The 17,400-nt window shown below is 37.9% G+C and overlaps 2 protein-coding genes across 4 annotated transcripts in view; one reads left to right on the plus strand and one right to left on the minus strand.

Moving 5' to 3' along the window:
• The window catches only part of BAP1 (BRCA1 associated deubiquitinase 1), a 36,211-nt gene extending 23,968 nt beyond the window's left edge, over nucleotides 1-12,243 (plus strand). For 2 of the 3 annotated variants that reach the window (XM_025167400.2, XM_025167401.2), the window contains exons 13-17: nucleotides 1,454-1,926; nucleotides 5,163-5,323; nucleotides 6,767-6,859; nucleotides 7,918-7,990; nucleotides 9,487-12,243. In XM_025167400.2, the coding sequence (XP_025023168.1) occupies nucleotides 1,454-1,926; nucleotides 5,163-5,323; nucleotides 6,767-6,859; nucleotides 7,918-7,990; nucleotides 9,487-9,620 (934 nt within the window). In that variant the 3' untranslated portion in view covers nucleotides 9,621-12,243. The other variant, XM_088134040.1, reaches the window with a different exon arrangement.
• A 212-nt stretch (nucleotides 12,244-12,455) lies between these two features.
• DNAH1 (dynein axonemal heavy chain 1) overlaps nucleotides 12,456-17,400 on the minus strand; it is a 158,679-nt gene continuing 153,734 nt past the window's right edge. Inside the window, exon 78 of the mRNA XM_025167399.2 lies at nucleotides 12,456-12,577. Coding sequence (XP_025023167.1) covers nucleotides 12,456-12,577 — 122 coding nt within the window. The remainder of the gene's footprint in view (nucleotides 12,578-17,400) is intronic.

The raw sequence follows: 17,400 nt of genomic DNA on the forward strand, positions 1-17,400 counted from the left end.
ACTGTATAGGGCTGCACGAGAAAGAAAGCTATTTCGAATCTTAGCTTTGAGGTGAGGCCCAACTTATTTGTGGAAGGAGAGGTTCTACCTGGAGTGTTAATACTGAGCAAAGTTTATGTGAGTGGGTCAACCCTATTTGTAAATCATCAGTATGGAGAGCCATATATGTATTAGAAGCAAGGAACTGCCCATTGTCTTATCTGGAATATGTTGAAGGTACAATTACATGATTTAAAAAAAAAAAAGTACACAAGAATTTGTTTTTTGGCTGGAAGGAGAAATGGCAGCAGAAGTTCAGATTGGGCATATTGAATGACACTTGTAGACTATTTTCAGAATGGAAGTTTTGGTCTTTAGAAGAATATTAGAAACAAAAGGCAAACTGTTTTAGCAGCAGATATTATAAAAGCATATATATTGAATGAATTCATAGAAAAGTAACTGCTTTTGACATATATATATATATATATAGAGAGAGAGAGAGAGTCACTAATACAGTGAGATGGGCGGTGCATAAATTTGATTAATAAAATAAATAATAAAATAATATTACCATGTTACAGTAACATTCTCTTAATGGTATAAAATATTTATTCTGTCTTTTCAAAATTGAGGTTGATATATAAAATTATATAATTTATAAAAATACAAAATTAATGCTGTGAAAGCAACAATATAAAGCAAAACATTATGAAGACAACAATAAAAACCATTATGCAACTGAGCAAACTACTATTGTTTGTCCCTTTGCTTATTTAAAGATCTTCTTTGCATGGGTGCCTAAAAATGGAAGGAAAAACATGTCTTGAGGTAGATCAGTTTTTAAATTAGAATGCTATCAGTAAAATCCTGCTTTATACAGCTAATAATCTTCCTTCCCAAATAGAAGTATTATGTGAACTTAGAGTTCTCGCTAATGCTACAAAATACTCAAAAGGGAAAAATTAAGACCTTGTTGCATCCAGAATTTCATTTGCAGTCAATGAAGTTGGTGCATAACTGACTGAATATAAATATTTTCTATACCTACCTACAGATGGGCTGAAATATGGCTTCTGAGTGTGTGTGAAAGACAATCTGGTCCTTGTGCAATTTCATTTCAGAGTTGAAAGTACTTTGGTAAACATTGCTCTACCTTAAGAGAAAGCAAAAGGCAGAGCACAAAGGCTGATTTAATCTTAATTTTTGAGGTATGTGATCTGCCACAGTAGCTCACAATTTAAAAACTTTATGTTTTTAAATGTGTTTACAGTATGGTGCAGGCGATCTTCCCTTCCCTGTTACCAGATGCCTGCTTTCTTTCAACTTTTTAAAGTAGATTTTTCTGGTACTCTGGCCTTGTGTTTTAGTACAGAAGACATGATGTAGAATCTTTCCACTCATTTTGATTGCTACTGCTGAGTATAGCCCTTCTCAACCTAATGTTTTTTTCCCTTTCCCTGGTTTTGAACAGTTACAAGCGGAAGGGTCTGGTGAAACAGGAGCACCTGATGGGGAGTGGAGATGGCCAGCTGTCTATGCTGCAACCCAACACCATCAATGTCCTTGCAGAGAAGCTGAAAGAAACACAGAAGGACCTCTCCATTCCTTTGTCTATTAAGACTAGCAGTGGAGGCACTGCAGTGGCTGTCGTTGCCCACTCTCAGCCATCTCCCACACCCAGCAATGAAAGCACAGACACTGCCTCAGAGATCGGGAGTGCCTTCAATTCCCCACTTCGCTCCCCCATCCGATCAGCCAATCCGACTCGCCCTTCCAGTCCTGTCACCTCTCATATCTCCAAGGTGCTATTTGGGGAGGAAGACAGTCTGCTCCGTGTGGACTGTATACGCTACAATCGGGCTGTGAGAGATTTGGGACCCATCATCAGTACTGGTTTGCTGCACCTCACAGAGGATGGAGTTTTCTGCCCTGTTACTGTCACAGGTATGGTTCAACAAAGAAAAAGATAGTTACTATATCTTAGGTATACTCTTATGAGGGTCCTGTTATCTTCTTGGTTTATTGGGCAGTTAAATGGTCTATTTGGAGGACTCTGGTGATGAGCAGGAGGAACAGTGACAAACTAAATGCTGAAGGGCTTTTAAATTTGGATTCTGATTTCTTCTCGATACCTCCTAATTTACAAGTTTAGACATGTTAGCAACTGAAGGCCTATACTGTTTGGACTCTAAAGGGCCTGTAACAAAAAAAGGAGGATAGCTAAGATGAGCATCAGATTGATTTGCTGCAATGCCTTTGGGCACCATAAAGATCTCACCAGGATAATAGCATTCTGGAGAGCTTGTTCACTTTCTGGTGAGTGATTGACCAGTCATATTTCAAAGTAGATTTATAGGATCATGTATGAGAATTCATGGATAAACTTATTGGAGAAAATACCCTTTACCTCAGAGCATGTGTGAATAACATAGGAGGCACTTGATTATGAATAATCCTTTTTTTAAATAATAACTTTATTAAAAGTTTTAGAAACAACAATAAAAGGTAATACAAACTAAAAAAAAATGCAAGAAAGCAAAGAAGTAAAAAGACCCCCCTTAAGAAAATGACTTTCTGTCCTCATCGCAAAAAGTGTAAACAATTCATAATCTCTTCACCTCCTCTTAATTAATAAATATAAAATGCTTTATCCCATAACCCATCTCTTAACAATAGGCAAATCAAATAAGTACCGTATTTTTCCGACTATAAGACGATACTTTTTTCTAAAATCCTTACGCTAAAAATTGAAGGGCGTCTTATTCAAGGAAGTAAGCTGAGGAGAGAACTGTGCAGTTGCAAAACTGCCCATACTTTGTCTCTGCAAACAGGCTTCCTCCTGTTTCTAGCCTCCAATCACGAGTGAAATAGCTTGACTCTGCAAACAGGCTTCCTCCAATCACGAGCCTCCAATCACGAGTGAAACTGCCCATACTATCTCTGCAAACAGGCTTCCTCCAATCACGAGCGAAACTGCCCATACTGTCTCTGCAAACAGACTTCCTCCAATCACAAGCCTTATGTAACTGATGCCAGCTGATGCTGAACAAACCAATTAGAGGCAGTCTGTTTGCAGAGACAAGCTATCGGCAGTTTCACTTGTGATTGAATGTAATCAGTTATGCAAAAGAGCATGGAAATAGAGCTGCAGAGAGACGGTTTGGACCTCCTCCCACCGAGTGTATCAGGTAAATGTTATCTAATTATTAAATAAAAATGTGTTCTGCACTATCTTTAAAATATTGATTTCTTAATTTTGGGTTGGAAAAGTGGGGGTCATCTGGTACATGGGGGCGTCTTATTGACGGAAAAATACAGTAATATCTTCTCCTTATCCAATTATCAACAAAAAGTCCAAAAAGAGCTCTAATATATTAACATTGATTAACATATATAAAATTCAACATTCCACATCTCAACTCTTAGCTGTGAGAAAAACCCCATTTAAAAGGCATAAAATGGTCCTGATATCTTAGTGTAAACAACAACAACAAAAAGCCCTAAAGTTTAACATGACAAAAAGAGACCATTTCTCCTTTAAAAAAAGACAAGCTCCAAACCCCACATTTCTCCCCTTCCAAATGCCAACAAATCCAAAGAAAACCACCCCAAATAGCAACATATCCCATTCAAATAAACATTCTATACCTCAACTCTAAACTTCCATTATCCTAATTTAAACAAAAGAGTAGAATTTAACATAACAAAAGATAATTTCTTTATTAAAAAGACAAATTTACCAAACTTCCTTACTTTAAAAAGGCAGTTAGATAGACAGCCAGTTTAACTACTATAAAATTAGAATACATAGAGTAACTATGGGGGGAAAGCTTAAACACCATAATAAATGTAAGCAAATCCAGTATACCACATTTTTCTGATCGAGATATCAGTAAATCCAAAAAGAACCACCCAAAATGACAACATATCCCCTTTTAACCCTGGTCAAATAGACCAACTTTGTATTTCTTTTTTTTTATACAGAACAATCTTTCTCTAATCCATTCAGATGATTATTGATCCTTGTTATGAATTTCTTCAATACTTTAAGCAGTCTCTTTTGTGAGTCCAAAAAAAGAAATTGTTCCAATTGCTCTCTGGGAATGTCATTTTTATTTCCTTCTTGATTTTTAAAGCCTCACCCAATTTGCTCTTTATATCAGGTGACAAATTCTTATTGAGAGTCTCGCTCATGTTGTTCTCAAGTGGAATTTTTGCATATCTTTTTCTGTAACATCTTCTGGAAACAGGCTGTTCTCAAGAAGACACAACACAGCTGACATAATTGATTCAAAATCCTGACGCAGTTCCTGATGCAGTTCCTCAAAGATATCTTTGAATGCCATTATAAGTTACTTGTCTTATTATGTCTCCAATGTCAGAAACAATTTTTCTTTTCCCACAGACATGCATTTATTCTTTAAAAATAATTTCAGTGTCTTAATATTCAAAATCCAATATTCCAATGTTTTCTGAGCCCGTAATCTGTTTAAAACTTTCTGTAGCCAAAATCTTGTCTTGCTTTTTGCTATTTATTTTAAATTCTTGAAGAGTATAAAGATAGATCTTAATTTCTTATATGATATTAAGGATTGAAGGCACTCACCCAGTGTAAACAATCTTGTCACTTTGAGTGTGTCACTTTGAAGCAGTTAATAGGCAGTTTCTGAAAGTAGTAAGGGAAGTGTGCAAACTTAGTGTCCTTTGAAAAGGCTGTGGCTGGAGCAATTATGGTGAATTCCCTTGTCTCCCCCCCCCCCCCCCGAAACTGCTGTCTTGCAGTCTCTTTGTGAGGAGCTACTGTAGGGAGAAACAGCTTGGGCGATCTCATGTCCTCTCTTAAAGAGGGTTGTAGGAGCCAATTGGCTCCTTATTCAAGTCTGCAAACCTTAGCTCTGCTTTTCACAGAACTGTCTTCAGCCTGCCATTTTCCCCGGAGGTCCCCATGATTATGAATAATTCTAACAGAAAGATCCACTGTGTGCTCTGAATGGGAGCTCCTTCTCTGCTGAGGTGTCTGCGTTTCTAGCATTGATTTATGGATGAGATGTTGTTCTTGTTACAGGCTTCTGGGCTCGGAGTATGCATTATTTGGCTTAGAAATACATTATTTATTCCTCTACTCAAAATAAAAAAGTAGATGACATTGTGTTTAATAGTTCCTCTTTTTATTTTCCCAGAGGGTGGGAAAAACTCCCCTCCTTCTAGCAAATCAAATGAAGAGGCTCAGATCATTGTAAAAGCAGAAGAAGTGGACTCTAATGAGCCAAATGACAGCAAGGAGAAGGCTGGAATTGGCCGGTCTACTGATCCTCCTGCTGGGGAAAAGTATGCTCCTAAAGTAAGTGCCTTTGTCCTGAAACAGTTCTATGATGGCAGAAAGTACTTTGTTATTTGCTTAGACTTGGTTGCATTGGCTGGACCTTGCTCATAAGTATGTGAGACTAAACTTATTGATGGGAATCCTGCTTTTTCTTGAGTCTACTTGAGCTCCTTAAAAATGGGGGAAAGGGGATTGTTTTGGCGGAGGGACCAGGTCCTCCCATATTAGTCTGACCACATCACTGTAAAATGTAATCCTAGCTACTGTGGATGTTTTTCAGACCATAGTTGCCTCTCTTCTCAGTTCAGTACTTGAGTCATGTAGAGAGAAGGGAAGTCCAAATGTCTTTATGCTTTTGCAATGCTCTAGAGGTGAGGCTTGGGCAACCCCCACTGATCCCATGTTCTGCTGCTACCCCTATGCAGGAAAGAGTCTAAATGAAGATGACGAGGCAGCTTTTACAAAATCAGGGCTGAGTTGGTATGCAAAATGTTGATATTGTTAAACTAAAGAATGACTAAGCTCAGTAGTAAGGGACCGGAAATTGAAGTGATAGCTCTTTAAACAAAAACTGAGAGAAAGGAGAAAATGCTGTTCTTGGCATAGTTTTCTGTTCTTCCCTAAGACTTTTTGTCTCGATCTGGCCTTTCAGTTAATATTCATGGTGTCCTAGGAGGAATTTATTTTGATACTGATACACTTGAAACAGAACAAGGAACAACAACAAAATTGCCATTTCTATCTCTATCCTATTCTTCCAGGCTTTGAAACCAAAACAAAGCACTAGAATTATATTTATAACATAACTTTACTTTCATTAGACATGAAAGTTTCTTGAATAACAGGACAGTCACTGTCTTTTAGCCTAACTTACTTCATAGGGAAATTGCAAGGATAAAATGGAGGGATGGGGACAGCACAACCTATGTTCTGTCTGAAAGCAGTGAATGAAATAAACGAATATTTATATGTATAGTATTTCAGAACTTACACCAGACACTCCAGTCTTAAAAACAGTGTTCTTTTGAAGAAGATACTCTAGTCATATGCATATTAAGAAGAATGCGAACAGAGTATTTGAAATAAATTGGAATGCAAAAAAATAGCGTTTTTTCTTACTTGCAGCAAGAGTTTTTAGGCACTAATATTTATTTAATTTATGCTTAAGTCAAGATTGTTTAAAATGAATTTTTCCCACCTGTTTAATTTCTCATCTTGCTGGTAATATTACTTATTTATTGACTTAGTTGTTATCAGTGCTCCAGTTGGGTGCTTTGGGGCTCGGGAAGCTTGCTTGCTTTCCTTTTCTTTTTTTTAATTAGATTAGTTAGAGGATGACCTAATCTTACAATAAAGTTATACTGAGATGTTGCTGGTGTTTTAAGCTGATTATGAGATACTGTGGTGGCATTAGTACTAGTGAGACATTCTGCTTATACGGCTACTGTTTTGCTCTGACAGGAGCTCCTGGCATTGCTTAAGTGTGTGGAGGCTGAAATTGCAAACTATGAAGCCTGTTTAAAGGAGGAAGTAGAGAAAAGAAAGAAATTCAAGGTATGCTAATAGGGGATATTGTGTTGTTGTTATTGTTATTAATTTATTATAGCCACCCACTCCCATAGACTCCTGGTGGCTTACAAATACAAATACCAAACAATAAAAGCAGTTAATACTTGGTAAAATGATAATTATTCTCTTGAGTTGAACTCAGCTCCTGATGGCTACGTAGACAAATTCATGTAATTTTCATGCGAGCAGTTAGCTTTTCCAAGATGTGTTTTTGACTTCCCAGCCTAGTCCTGATAGTCTCCTATTCAGGCTCCAAGCAGACATGACCCTGCGTAGGCTTTTTCAGTATCAGCCAAATTGTAGTTTCAGTTTAAGGTACTTCTTGACAGATTGACCTAATATTCTAATATGAAAGCAAATTAGAAGTACAGTGGTACCTCGGTTCACGAACTTAATTCGTTCCACGACTCTGGTCGTGACCCGAATTGGTCACGACCCGAATCAAATTTTCCCATAAGGTTCGATGTAAATATGGTTAATCTGTTCTGACCTCCAAATTTGGTCGCCAACCGATTTTGGTTGCGACCCGAATCAAATTTTCCCATAAGGTTCAATGTAGTTACAGTTAATCCGTTCTGAACCATGTTTTTTTTTTTTTTAAACCACAAAAATATGACACAAAGTACAGTACGAAGAGAGAGAACGCTAACCTTGCTCGACGTGACTTCTGGCGTGGAGGACAGGAAGGCGGGTGGAGAGGCGGTTATTGTTTGGAGGGAGAGTCCCCCTCCCTACAGGAAGCCACGACCACGTGTCACAGCAGGGAAAATGGCCGCGGATCCTGTTTGTCACCCGATCCGGCGTTCGCGAACGGAAGCAAAATTTTGTGAACGGAGCTGTTCGTGACCCGAATTGGTTGTGAACAGACGCGTTTGTGACCTGAGGTACCACTGTATGTCTTAGTTCAGCAAAGTCTGAATTACTGTCTTTTCTTGAATCTTGTCCACTAACCAAAGGATAAGTGTTAGCATATTTTTTCTCTTATTTGCTTCAATACTGCTGTTGAGCAGATACTTCGTTTCCACTTTTCTGACCTTTTTTAGATTGATGACCAGAGAAGAACTCACAATTATGATGAATTTATATGTACTTTTATCTCTATGCTGGCACAAGAAGGTGAGAGGAGTTTTGCTTTCTTAATCAGACCAAAAAAACAACAACCCCAACACATTTTATTTTAATGTTAATCAACATAAAAATAACCTAATAGTGAAAAGAAAAAGATATAAATATCAATATATTGTACAAAAATTAATGAATTATATAGTTTTAACAGTACAGATGCTATATGTAATATGATACAGAAAAAAGAAAAAGAAAAATGCCTGCAGTTTGACTGGAAGAGCTTTCCTTTGCACTGTGTTGGAAAAGGACAAATTCATATGTTGTCAGACAGCACAAGCCAGCAATTCTTTGCTCCAAATCAGAGGTAGATTTATTTTTCCAATACAAATAGCCACATGCAGAGTATTTATAATCTGTCTTTCCCATGTGTAAGTGTTCATAAATCTTGATGTCTTGACAAATTCCAAATAATAAATAGTGATAGCTATAATATAATGTTGGAAATTTATAATTATCAAACTAAACACAGCAGTAGTTGGATAGGCCCAGACTAAGTGAGTTAGTGCTCTGGCTTCAGAATTGTTATCTCCTACACTGGTTTTTATAATCAGTCTTTAGTGAACATTTTCTATTGGGCCCAATATATACAGAATGCATTTTTAAGATACTGGAAGGATTAGTTTCACCATTTTAAAAACCATCTGCTAGTGATTTACAAGGTTATTTTATCTGGGTTTGTTATTCAAAATATGTTCATCTGCTTCCTGCTAAATCTTTAGCAAATAGGAAATTTTGGAGGCGGCAATATAGCATCAGCACTAGAGAATCAAATAACAAGTGCTTAAGCTGAATACACTGTAAAAGGCATTCAGAGATGAATCAGTTCAGTTTTAGTGATAATAATGTGAGGCTCATTTTACCCTAGAAAAAGTTCCATTAACTATTCTTAAAAAAGGATTATCCTATAGACCAACCTTTTCATGAATAAACCAAATAAAACTATCTTACAAGTCAACAATTTCTATATACAGCTTGAAAGGGAGATGTTTGTTGAGCAGTCTTGGCACCAGGAGATATATTTGGGTGGGTAAATATAATAATCTTTACCACCTGCTTTCATTAAAATTTAAATCCAAATATGTATGTTTAGGATTCTGGCTAAATTATATTGTGATTTCCTATTGATCTAGAATCTTTTAGATCTGTAAATATGATGCATCTTAGATGAGCAAGCCTTCTTCACTGGTATAACATTTCCCAGATATTTATTGCTAATAGGGAAAGTTAGGGACAGGGAAGGAAGAATCTTTTGGCACCTTCAAAATTAGTATTTATTGAGACACAACCATTAGAGAATTTGAGCTGGGAAGGGCTTATTCCATAAATGTTTAATGCCACACAATAAGTCTGGTTAAGGTGCCATATGATTTTCTTTTTGTGTTTCCGTACCAGAATAACACAATCCTGTAGATTTCTATATTTTTAAATGTTGAAAGGGGAGCAAGATTGCTTCTATTTGGCTAATCTTGCAAACTCTCATCTTGCAGGAATGTTGCCTAGCCTTGTTGAACAAAACATCTCTGTTCGCAGACGGCAAGGGGTCAGCATTGGGCGTCTCCACAAGCAGCGAAAGCCTGACCGACGGAAACGTTCCAGGCCTTATAAAGCTAAACGACAATAGTCTCAACCCTTGGACAGGACTTGGTGTGCTCTACTTGCCTCTTTGATAATGTGGCGCATATTTCATGTACTTCCTCAACAACTGGACAGTGCTCAGGAGAGGGCTTTGCACTGAAATTGTGTTCAAATGATCAGTATTAGTGTGACTAATTCTACCTGTATTCAACTGGATTTTAGATATTGTTCCAGTGGTTGTTTACCATTTGGGCATTCAAAGATAGGTTTTCCCTCCAGAGGGGATGTGAGAAGCATAAAGAATAGGACCACTTGATTGACTGACACTGCACTTGAATTTGTTACTTAGCATCCTAAACCTATATGCAGCGCATCTTGCAGTAGTAAGTGGCAGTCTTCAGAGGTTTTACATGAATATTGCTTAAAAAGAAATAAGTCCTCTAGAAGTGCATTGTGATTAGGTTGATGCATTGTTTAGTTCAGGGAGAGTCAGAATTAGCTATATCCTGATTTTTGCTTTGTTTTCCAGGGGAACAAATTTCTATGTTATGTCTTTAAGTGTGCGCATGTGCGCTTTTCCTGAATCAAACTGTCATCACTGTAATAGATTTCAGGTAGCTGGTGACCCTCATTCTATTGAACTGTACATCAGGCTCCCTTGCAAGTGGTCTTCAAGTCCTGCTAATTTTTCTCTTGGTGGGTTTTTTTCCCCAGCTGATGCTGAAGTGGAGAGGGGAGTTTTCCTTAATGGGTTTTATATCTCCAGAGTAAGATCTTTTGGCGTGAGGGTACTTTTGTTCATGGGTTACTGCATGTAGGCCTTGCAGTCTGGAAGCTGCTTTTTTTTTCTTTTGTATGTATGGAAGCTATGCACACATCATGATTCAAACCATGGAATTAATTTATTTTTAGATTTTCTTTGGCAGTTGCTTCTTTTTACTTAAATTCTGCTGAGTAAAACCATTTTTAGGAATTTAAACTATGTGTAGAGAAACAAAATGGCTAGGTGACACAAATTGCCCAATGAAAATACCAGAAGATACCCTCCCTGTCCTTTATTATAGTGAACTGTTAAGACCAACATTTTGAGAGAGGTCAGGATAAGACGTTTCAATGGAATATGAATCATTGCATGAGTTTGTTCATGCTTACATTTCAGGGAAAAAGCAATTCCTGTACGTAATGTAAACTTACAAACAGTGGAATAGTGAATTTTGTAATTGTCTATAATGTAAGGCTAGGGGAAATGCAGAGCAGAAATGGCTGGAGGCAGTGTGTTACGGATGGCATGACGACAAGGGATGGGTCTCTGTACTGTAGGAACTTAGTCTAATATATTTGCTTGGAGACCTTCCAGCTCACTTTAAAGCTTGCAGGGATGGGGAACCTCTGTAGATTGTAGGTCCCCTGGCTAGGTGGTTGATAAGATAGGGCACAAAGTAATACTTTTGCATCGCTGAGTAAGTGGTATCCCTTTCCCATTGATTATGGGTCAGGTTGGAGCATCTGGTTTATTACTGTACAAGGGTGTAGATGATATTTGACCAGCTGGGTCTGGATGTCATCAGCTCTTGTTTTCCAGAGCCGCCTCAGCAATTTTATATCTACATCATGGTAATCCTGTCATCTGCACCTCTCACTCCAGTCCACTTGCAATCTCTTGTTGCAGTGGGATCAGTGATCTACCTAGCCAGTCCTAAGACAAGTGTTGTCAGCTTCTCCTTATTCACATGGCTTTATCTTTGTCCTGTGAGAACAGTCCTTTGTCAGGACAGCAGACTTATAAACGTTTTAAGCTTTTGGCAGAATGATAGCAAATTTGCATTAAATTATGCTAGCTGGTGGCCAGAGGAATCTTCCAAATTGTTTTTGGAAGAACAATTTAACTTGTCTTCTCCTGAAACTTTTATTCCATGAATATGTACGATTGAATCTCAGAGTATAGTTATTAAAAAAAAAAAATCATGAGATTCAGAAGAAGATCAAAGTGAAAAGGCAATGGTTCCTGAGAAGATGGTGAAATATATTTGCTTTCTTTGCAAATATGTACAGTGCCTGACTGTAGAATTACTATTTTTTATTTGTTGACAGAATCACCTGTCTCTTGCATTGTCAAGTGCTGTAAATATCAGTTCTGTTAAAAATAAAGTAAAATGTATCTCTGGGCTTCTGAAGATGGCTGTAATGGAATTGGTACATCAGAAGAGATGTACAAATAGCTCTGTAGTGAACTGGAATTTTGGGTAAGGTTTCTGAATAAGAACTTACCTTCAGTGTGAAAACCTAACAGCACGAAACTAGGCAAGGAGCGATGTTTGAGCTACTGCTGAACTCGGTATGGCTCTTCTATACATCTGAGAAAACACTACACCATGCCAGTACTATATGTCAATCTTGTGTTCTTAATTGCAGTACTTAGTTTTGCAATATTTGGATCCTGATAGTGCTGTGGAGATTGAAAATAATTTTGCCAGGAGCTCACTAAATTAGTGCTGTAAGATCATCTCTGTGACCTATGGTGGTAGCTTAAATATAACACAAATATAAATGTTTTTATTATCATACACCTTAATTGTGTATAATGTGTACTTATTCCTTTCCTTTCCTTGTAGTTGATTGCAACTTACAGGATATATTAAGAAAACAGCACCATGCAGTCATCTGTGAAATTTAAAAAAAAAAAGATTTTAATGTAAATTTAAATTAAATGAGAAGATACATACGATGTATATTTATTTAAGTCCTTGTAGTAATTTGTCTCATTCTAGTCGCCTCTATGCTTCCTTCAGATCAGGCTTCATGATATGAATCCAGTCTTAAAGCACTGTAAATAACTCCCAAAGTATTCTGCTTCATTGGATTGCTCATTTATTGCTAGTGCCTAGAAATCCAAGGCACAGATCAAGGCAACTCCCCGTTTAATCCAGTGCCTCTGAGATTTATTGGTAGGTATTTCTATAGCAATCACGTAATTCGTTGAATGACCTGTTGTTGATAGTGTCCCTAGTAAAGAGAAAATTAAAATGAATGCTTATGCTAGAATAGGCTGATGGCTTTGTTGCTAAAAAGAGGTTTGTTAAAACCAACTCCACATCCTACATTTCAAACCATTTTCCCACTGTTGGTATGTGGAGGTATGTGCTAGAAGGCAGAGAATCTTTCAGTCATATTGAGCAGGTCTCACAGAGTCCTCCCAGTTTTTTTCCTGCCTTGAACCCGGTTGAGACTCATCCTCTTCTCTCTTTATGTTACTTCTTTGTTTTACTTTACTTCTCTTTACTTACCTTGGGGGGGAAACAAAACCCTTTTGTTTTTCTCCTGGGGTGGTTCCTGTAAAAATATGATTTAGGGACCGAATCCAAAATGAATGTTTTTACCAATCAGACTACCACAGCCAGCACAAAAAATCCAGCCAGTAGCACTCTGGCCTCAGTTCCAATCCTAGTGCGGCCTGTTAAGGAAAAATCAACAAGGGTGTCCACTGGACCTGGCTAAATGTATCCAGAAAAGGATTCTGGTGCTATAATAATTTTTCTTCCCAGGATTTTTAGATAGTGAGATGCAATCAGGCAGCATGGGGAATCTCTGATCCACATGAGCTTATCAGGTGGATGTCTTCCCCTACTCTGTCTCCCAGAACACATCAATCCTGCTGTCTCAAGGTAGGAAACACAACTCAGAACAGGAAGACTGTCCTTCGGTACCATTTTCTCATATGCCTACTATCCACCAGGGGGCCTTCTTATACCATGTACAGGACAAAGGAATACAATTAAGTGCATTTAATAAGTGGATCTGTGGATCTGGCCAGAGTAGGAAAAGGCTTTACCATTCCTGCCCTTAATGCTCAATTGCAGTGACTACTGATCAGCATCAGTTTATCATAGCCCAGATTACACAGAAGTTGGGAGCAGAATTTACAATCTCTTTTAGGTCAGCAGACTCCACCCCATTATCTAACTGTTCATGTAAGAGGCTCAGAAAGGCATTTTCTTCTGAATCCTTACTCTTCACAGATCTTGGACCAAGGAAATCAGAAAAAAATGACTCATAGACCTGAGTATCTTTGTTTTAAGAATCACAACATCTTCCCTTAAGTGCCAGGTCTGCAATTTTCAGAAGGTGAATCATCAGTTCTTTTTTGATCACTTTAAAACAATGTTAGTCCAACATTCAAAAGAGTTTTAAGCTCTATATACCCTTTCCCTTCACACTACAAATTCTATCTTATAAAAAAGAGAATATAGCAATATGGAAAAGACTGATTCTATGTAAAGAAGAGCAATACAGAAAACACTTGCATTAACAGACTCTAATTCAGATGACTTTCTTCTCTTACTTTCTAAAGTAGTTTTGGATTTTAAACTTGTATTAAATTCTCAGTCTTTTCAAATCCAGAAGTACTGGAGTACTTCTGGATTTGCTGTTAGAAAGAAAAAAACGGGAAGGGAAGGGAGGTATCCCTCCTATTAGTGCAACGTTTACTGGATAGTAAAGAGTAAATAGAACAAAATTACACAATATCTTCATTATATTGTACTAAATATTGTCCAGTATATTGATATCATGGTAGATATTGTTGTTGGTTAGAAATTACAGATGACTTTGTTGCTAGGAGTTGTTTCCCCAAGGTGATCTTAGCCATGATCTTTTAGAATAAACTTGGTTTAAACCAAGAGAAAAAGTTTAAATATGTAATACATTTTCATCATACTATTCCCCTTTGAGGCAAACATTTCTGCAGAGCACAGAAAAGGACTTAGGAATACTATACAAAACATTTAAAATTGGTTTACACAGCACAATTCACTATATGTGCCTTTACAAATCATCCTTGCTTCCACCATTTCCAAACACCATTTCATTATATTGTTTTTGTTCTTTAAGCTTTTCACCTCTTTTTGAGGACCTCATCAACACCAACCTTGACTTTCTTGGCTTCTCTTGATCCATTCACTTTTCCTCTGTATATCTGTTTTGCAACTCAGTCCTCATTCATTCTCTCTGACCAAACCATCTGAACATACTTTAATGAACTGGTCATTCACTTTTGTATTCAGTCTGCATTCATTCCATGCTCATTCATTTTTGTTTTGCTATGCATGCTTCTTAAGTAATCCATTCCAAATCATTCAATGTTCATGTTTCTTCTGAGGTATGCAACTTTCACCTCTACATAGCGGACAGGAACACGTTCCTATATATGGCCATTTTGCTTCTATTGAGAAATTCCTCACTACAGATCTCATACTAATCATAGCTTTCTATCTGTAAGGTTTGCCCCGTTCCACAGAGAAACTCCCGTGACACGTGTGGTTCACAAAAGAGGTTTACTCATGCGTAACGTAGCAGTCACAAGCAAAGCCAGGACTGGTTTGGTACAATTGCATCACTTGTTATATTCCCCCCTTCCCGCGCTTTTTCTGCCCCGCGATCGCGTTACCGCTGCGGATTATCGGCCCCCCAATAATCCCTCTTAATTGTCCATGATGGCAGGTTCGGTCAGGGTCCATTGTCCTTGATTGACAGTCCCCCCCTGGCTTGGGTTGGTCCTCCCCCCCATTATGTGCAAGCCCGAGGGTTCTGCATTGCGCGGCGCTCTTGTTTCACTGCCTGCTGTTCATTGTTGGCTCGCGCCGTTATCAGTGTAGAGTTAAAACTTCCGCTGCGGTTTTCCTGTTTGGCTGGGCGCAGGTGGCCCATTAATTAGCGGCGCTTTCAGTTCCTCTTTCCCTCGCTAGCTGCCGCCGGTGGAGTTCGCGTGGTGTGGCTAAGAGCTTCCCGAAGCCCCGTGCTGACCGAACCTGACACTATCAACATTTACAAATCTTTATCTCCATCTATATTCTCATTGTTAGCAAACATTATACTAAGGTATGCAAGTTCATATACTAATTTTTTACCATTTATATTATTTGCAGTATTCATTTTAATTCCACTTTTTAACATATTACTATCATTCCCATACAAATGCCAAAATATTCCTGCATTCCCTCCTTCAGTTTCATCTGAAATAATTTCACCATTTTTATTTTTAATTCCATTCACTTTGCGGGAGGCACCTTGTTTGGCCTTCTCTGCCCACTTCCAAACATTGTTCTCATTTCCATCAAAATTACTCTGCATTTTCTCTTCCTCTTTACCTTCACTTCCCTGTAAGTATTTATCACCTCCATTTCACAAGATCAGACCACTTCCATTCAGATCTATCACAAATTTACTTTTTCTCTTAGTTTCACAGACACAATATCTATATTTCTTGCATTTGATTTGTTAACTCATGCTCTTTGCCATTTTCTAGTCTTACATTCCAAGTTGCAACTTTCATTTGCCATAGTTTATATCAGATGGGCCCATAGATACTGATTTCTACAGCGCATCAATATTGAGCAAGAGAAGAAGCCCTAGTCATATCCATTCCATAGGTAGAATTCCCTACTAATGATAAGGATACAATACTAATGCGTTGGGGGCACATTGGGGCCAGTATATCCCAAGTGGAACCAAATCCCAATTTTGCCCAAATGCGCTCATGCTATACAAATTCAGATCTCTAATATAGAAACTACCTTTCAAATCAAGATTACTGTTGATCCCACCATCTAGGAGGTATAAGCAGTGTAATGACGCAGGATACAAAAATAAAAAGGTCACGCATTAGACACATATGAGGATCCAAAGAAATAAAATGTGTTGCAAGAGGCCTGAAACATCTTTCAAGCCTCCTATTAATTTGCAAACTGACTTTGTTTCACTTTAGGTTCCTGCTTCAGCCTCAACGCTTCCCAAGCAAGCAAAAGCAGCTGTACTAGCAATTGTGACATTCCTCACTATCCAATGAGAAGAAGACTTCAAACCATTAAACTGTATAACACTTGGACTTTCTGTCTTCAAAGATAGAAGCCTACTTCTGTGTTCCTATAATCCTATCCTACAGGAATTTCTATGTTGTTGTTTTTTTAACATCCATGACAACAGTGTCCAATTTAGGTCCTTGTCATTCAGCCTAACTGATTCTGAGGGTATTCTTCAAAATTATAGTGACACTCACAGCTTGCTTGAGCCTCCAGAAAGGAAATATCCTTAGGTAGACAATCTGTTACTTTTGTATTCTCAGGACAACTGAACTTGTACAAAGCATGGTACTGCTTAAAGAACGTAAAACGAAAGCCATTTGTTCCCCTCATAGAGAATATATAAGCTAGAAGCATATCTGGACAAAAGGGTTTCATTTCCTAATCTCTAAGAAAATCCAAATGATTCAGAAGGCCTCATATCCTCTGAAGAAGTAGTAGCTCACGTAGCCTTCTGAAGACTTGTTAACATCTAGTTGTTTCAGAAGGTCTATGGAGATTGATGTTTTTGCCAAAGAGGTATTGTTTTGTGTAAAACGGCTATATTTAAGGTACTTTATTAATTTTATTTGTATATTGTATGTAGTATCATTCTTCCAGTATATGTTGTTCAGACTGAAATGGTATTTAAATCTTATAAATAAATACAATAAATAACAGAAAAATATTCTGGGAATGATGGATTCCTTTTCCAATCTGCTACTCTAGGCACAGCTTGACTTTCATGCTATCTGGTATCTATTGTTGGAAGCCTGTTGCCTTAATCACTACAACAAACTGGCTCTCACTAAATGGCTTTGGGTGCCCAAAATCTGGCATATTTGCATCCTCCAAAGAACTATACAATACAGTGGTACCTCAGGATACGAACTTAATGCGTTCCGTGACTCTGGGCGTATCCCGAGTTGGTCGTAACCCGACGCAAATTTCCCCACAGGGTTCAGTGTAAATCCGGTTAATCCGTTCCGCCCT

Source organism: Python bivittatus, unplaced genomic scaffold, assembly GCF_059951505.1.
Source record: "Python bivittatus isolate LINGU-HERP-01145 unplaced genomic scaffold, Pbiv_v1 ctg000080_np1212, whole genome shotgun sequence".
Classification (NCBI taxonomy): Eukaryota; Metazoa; Chordata; class Lepidosauria; order Squamata; family Pythonidae; genus Python; species Python bivittatus.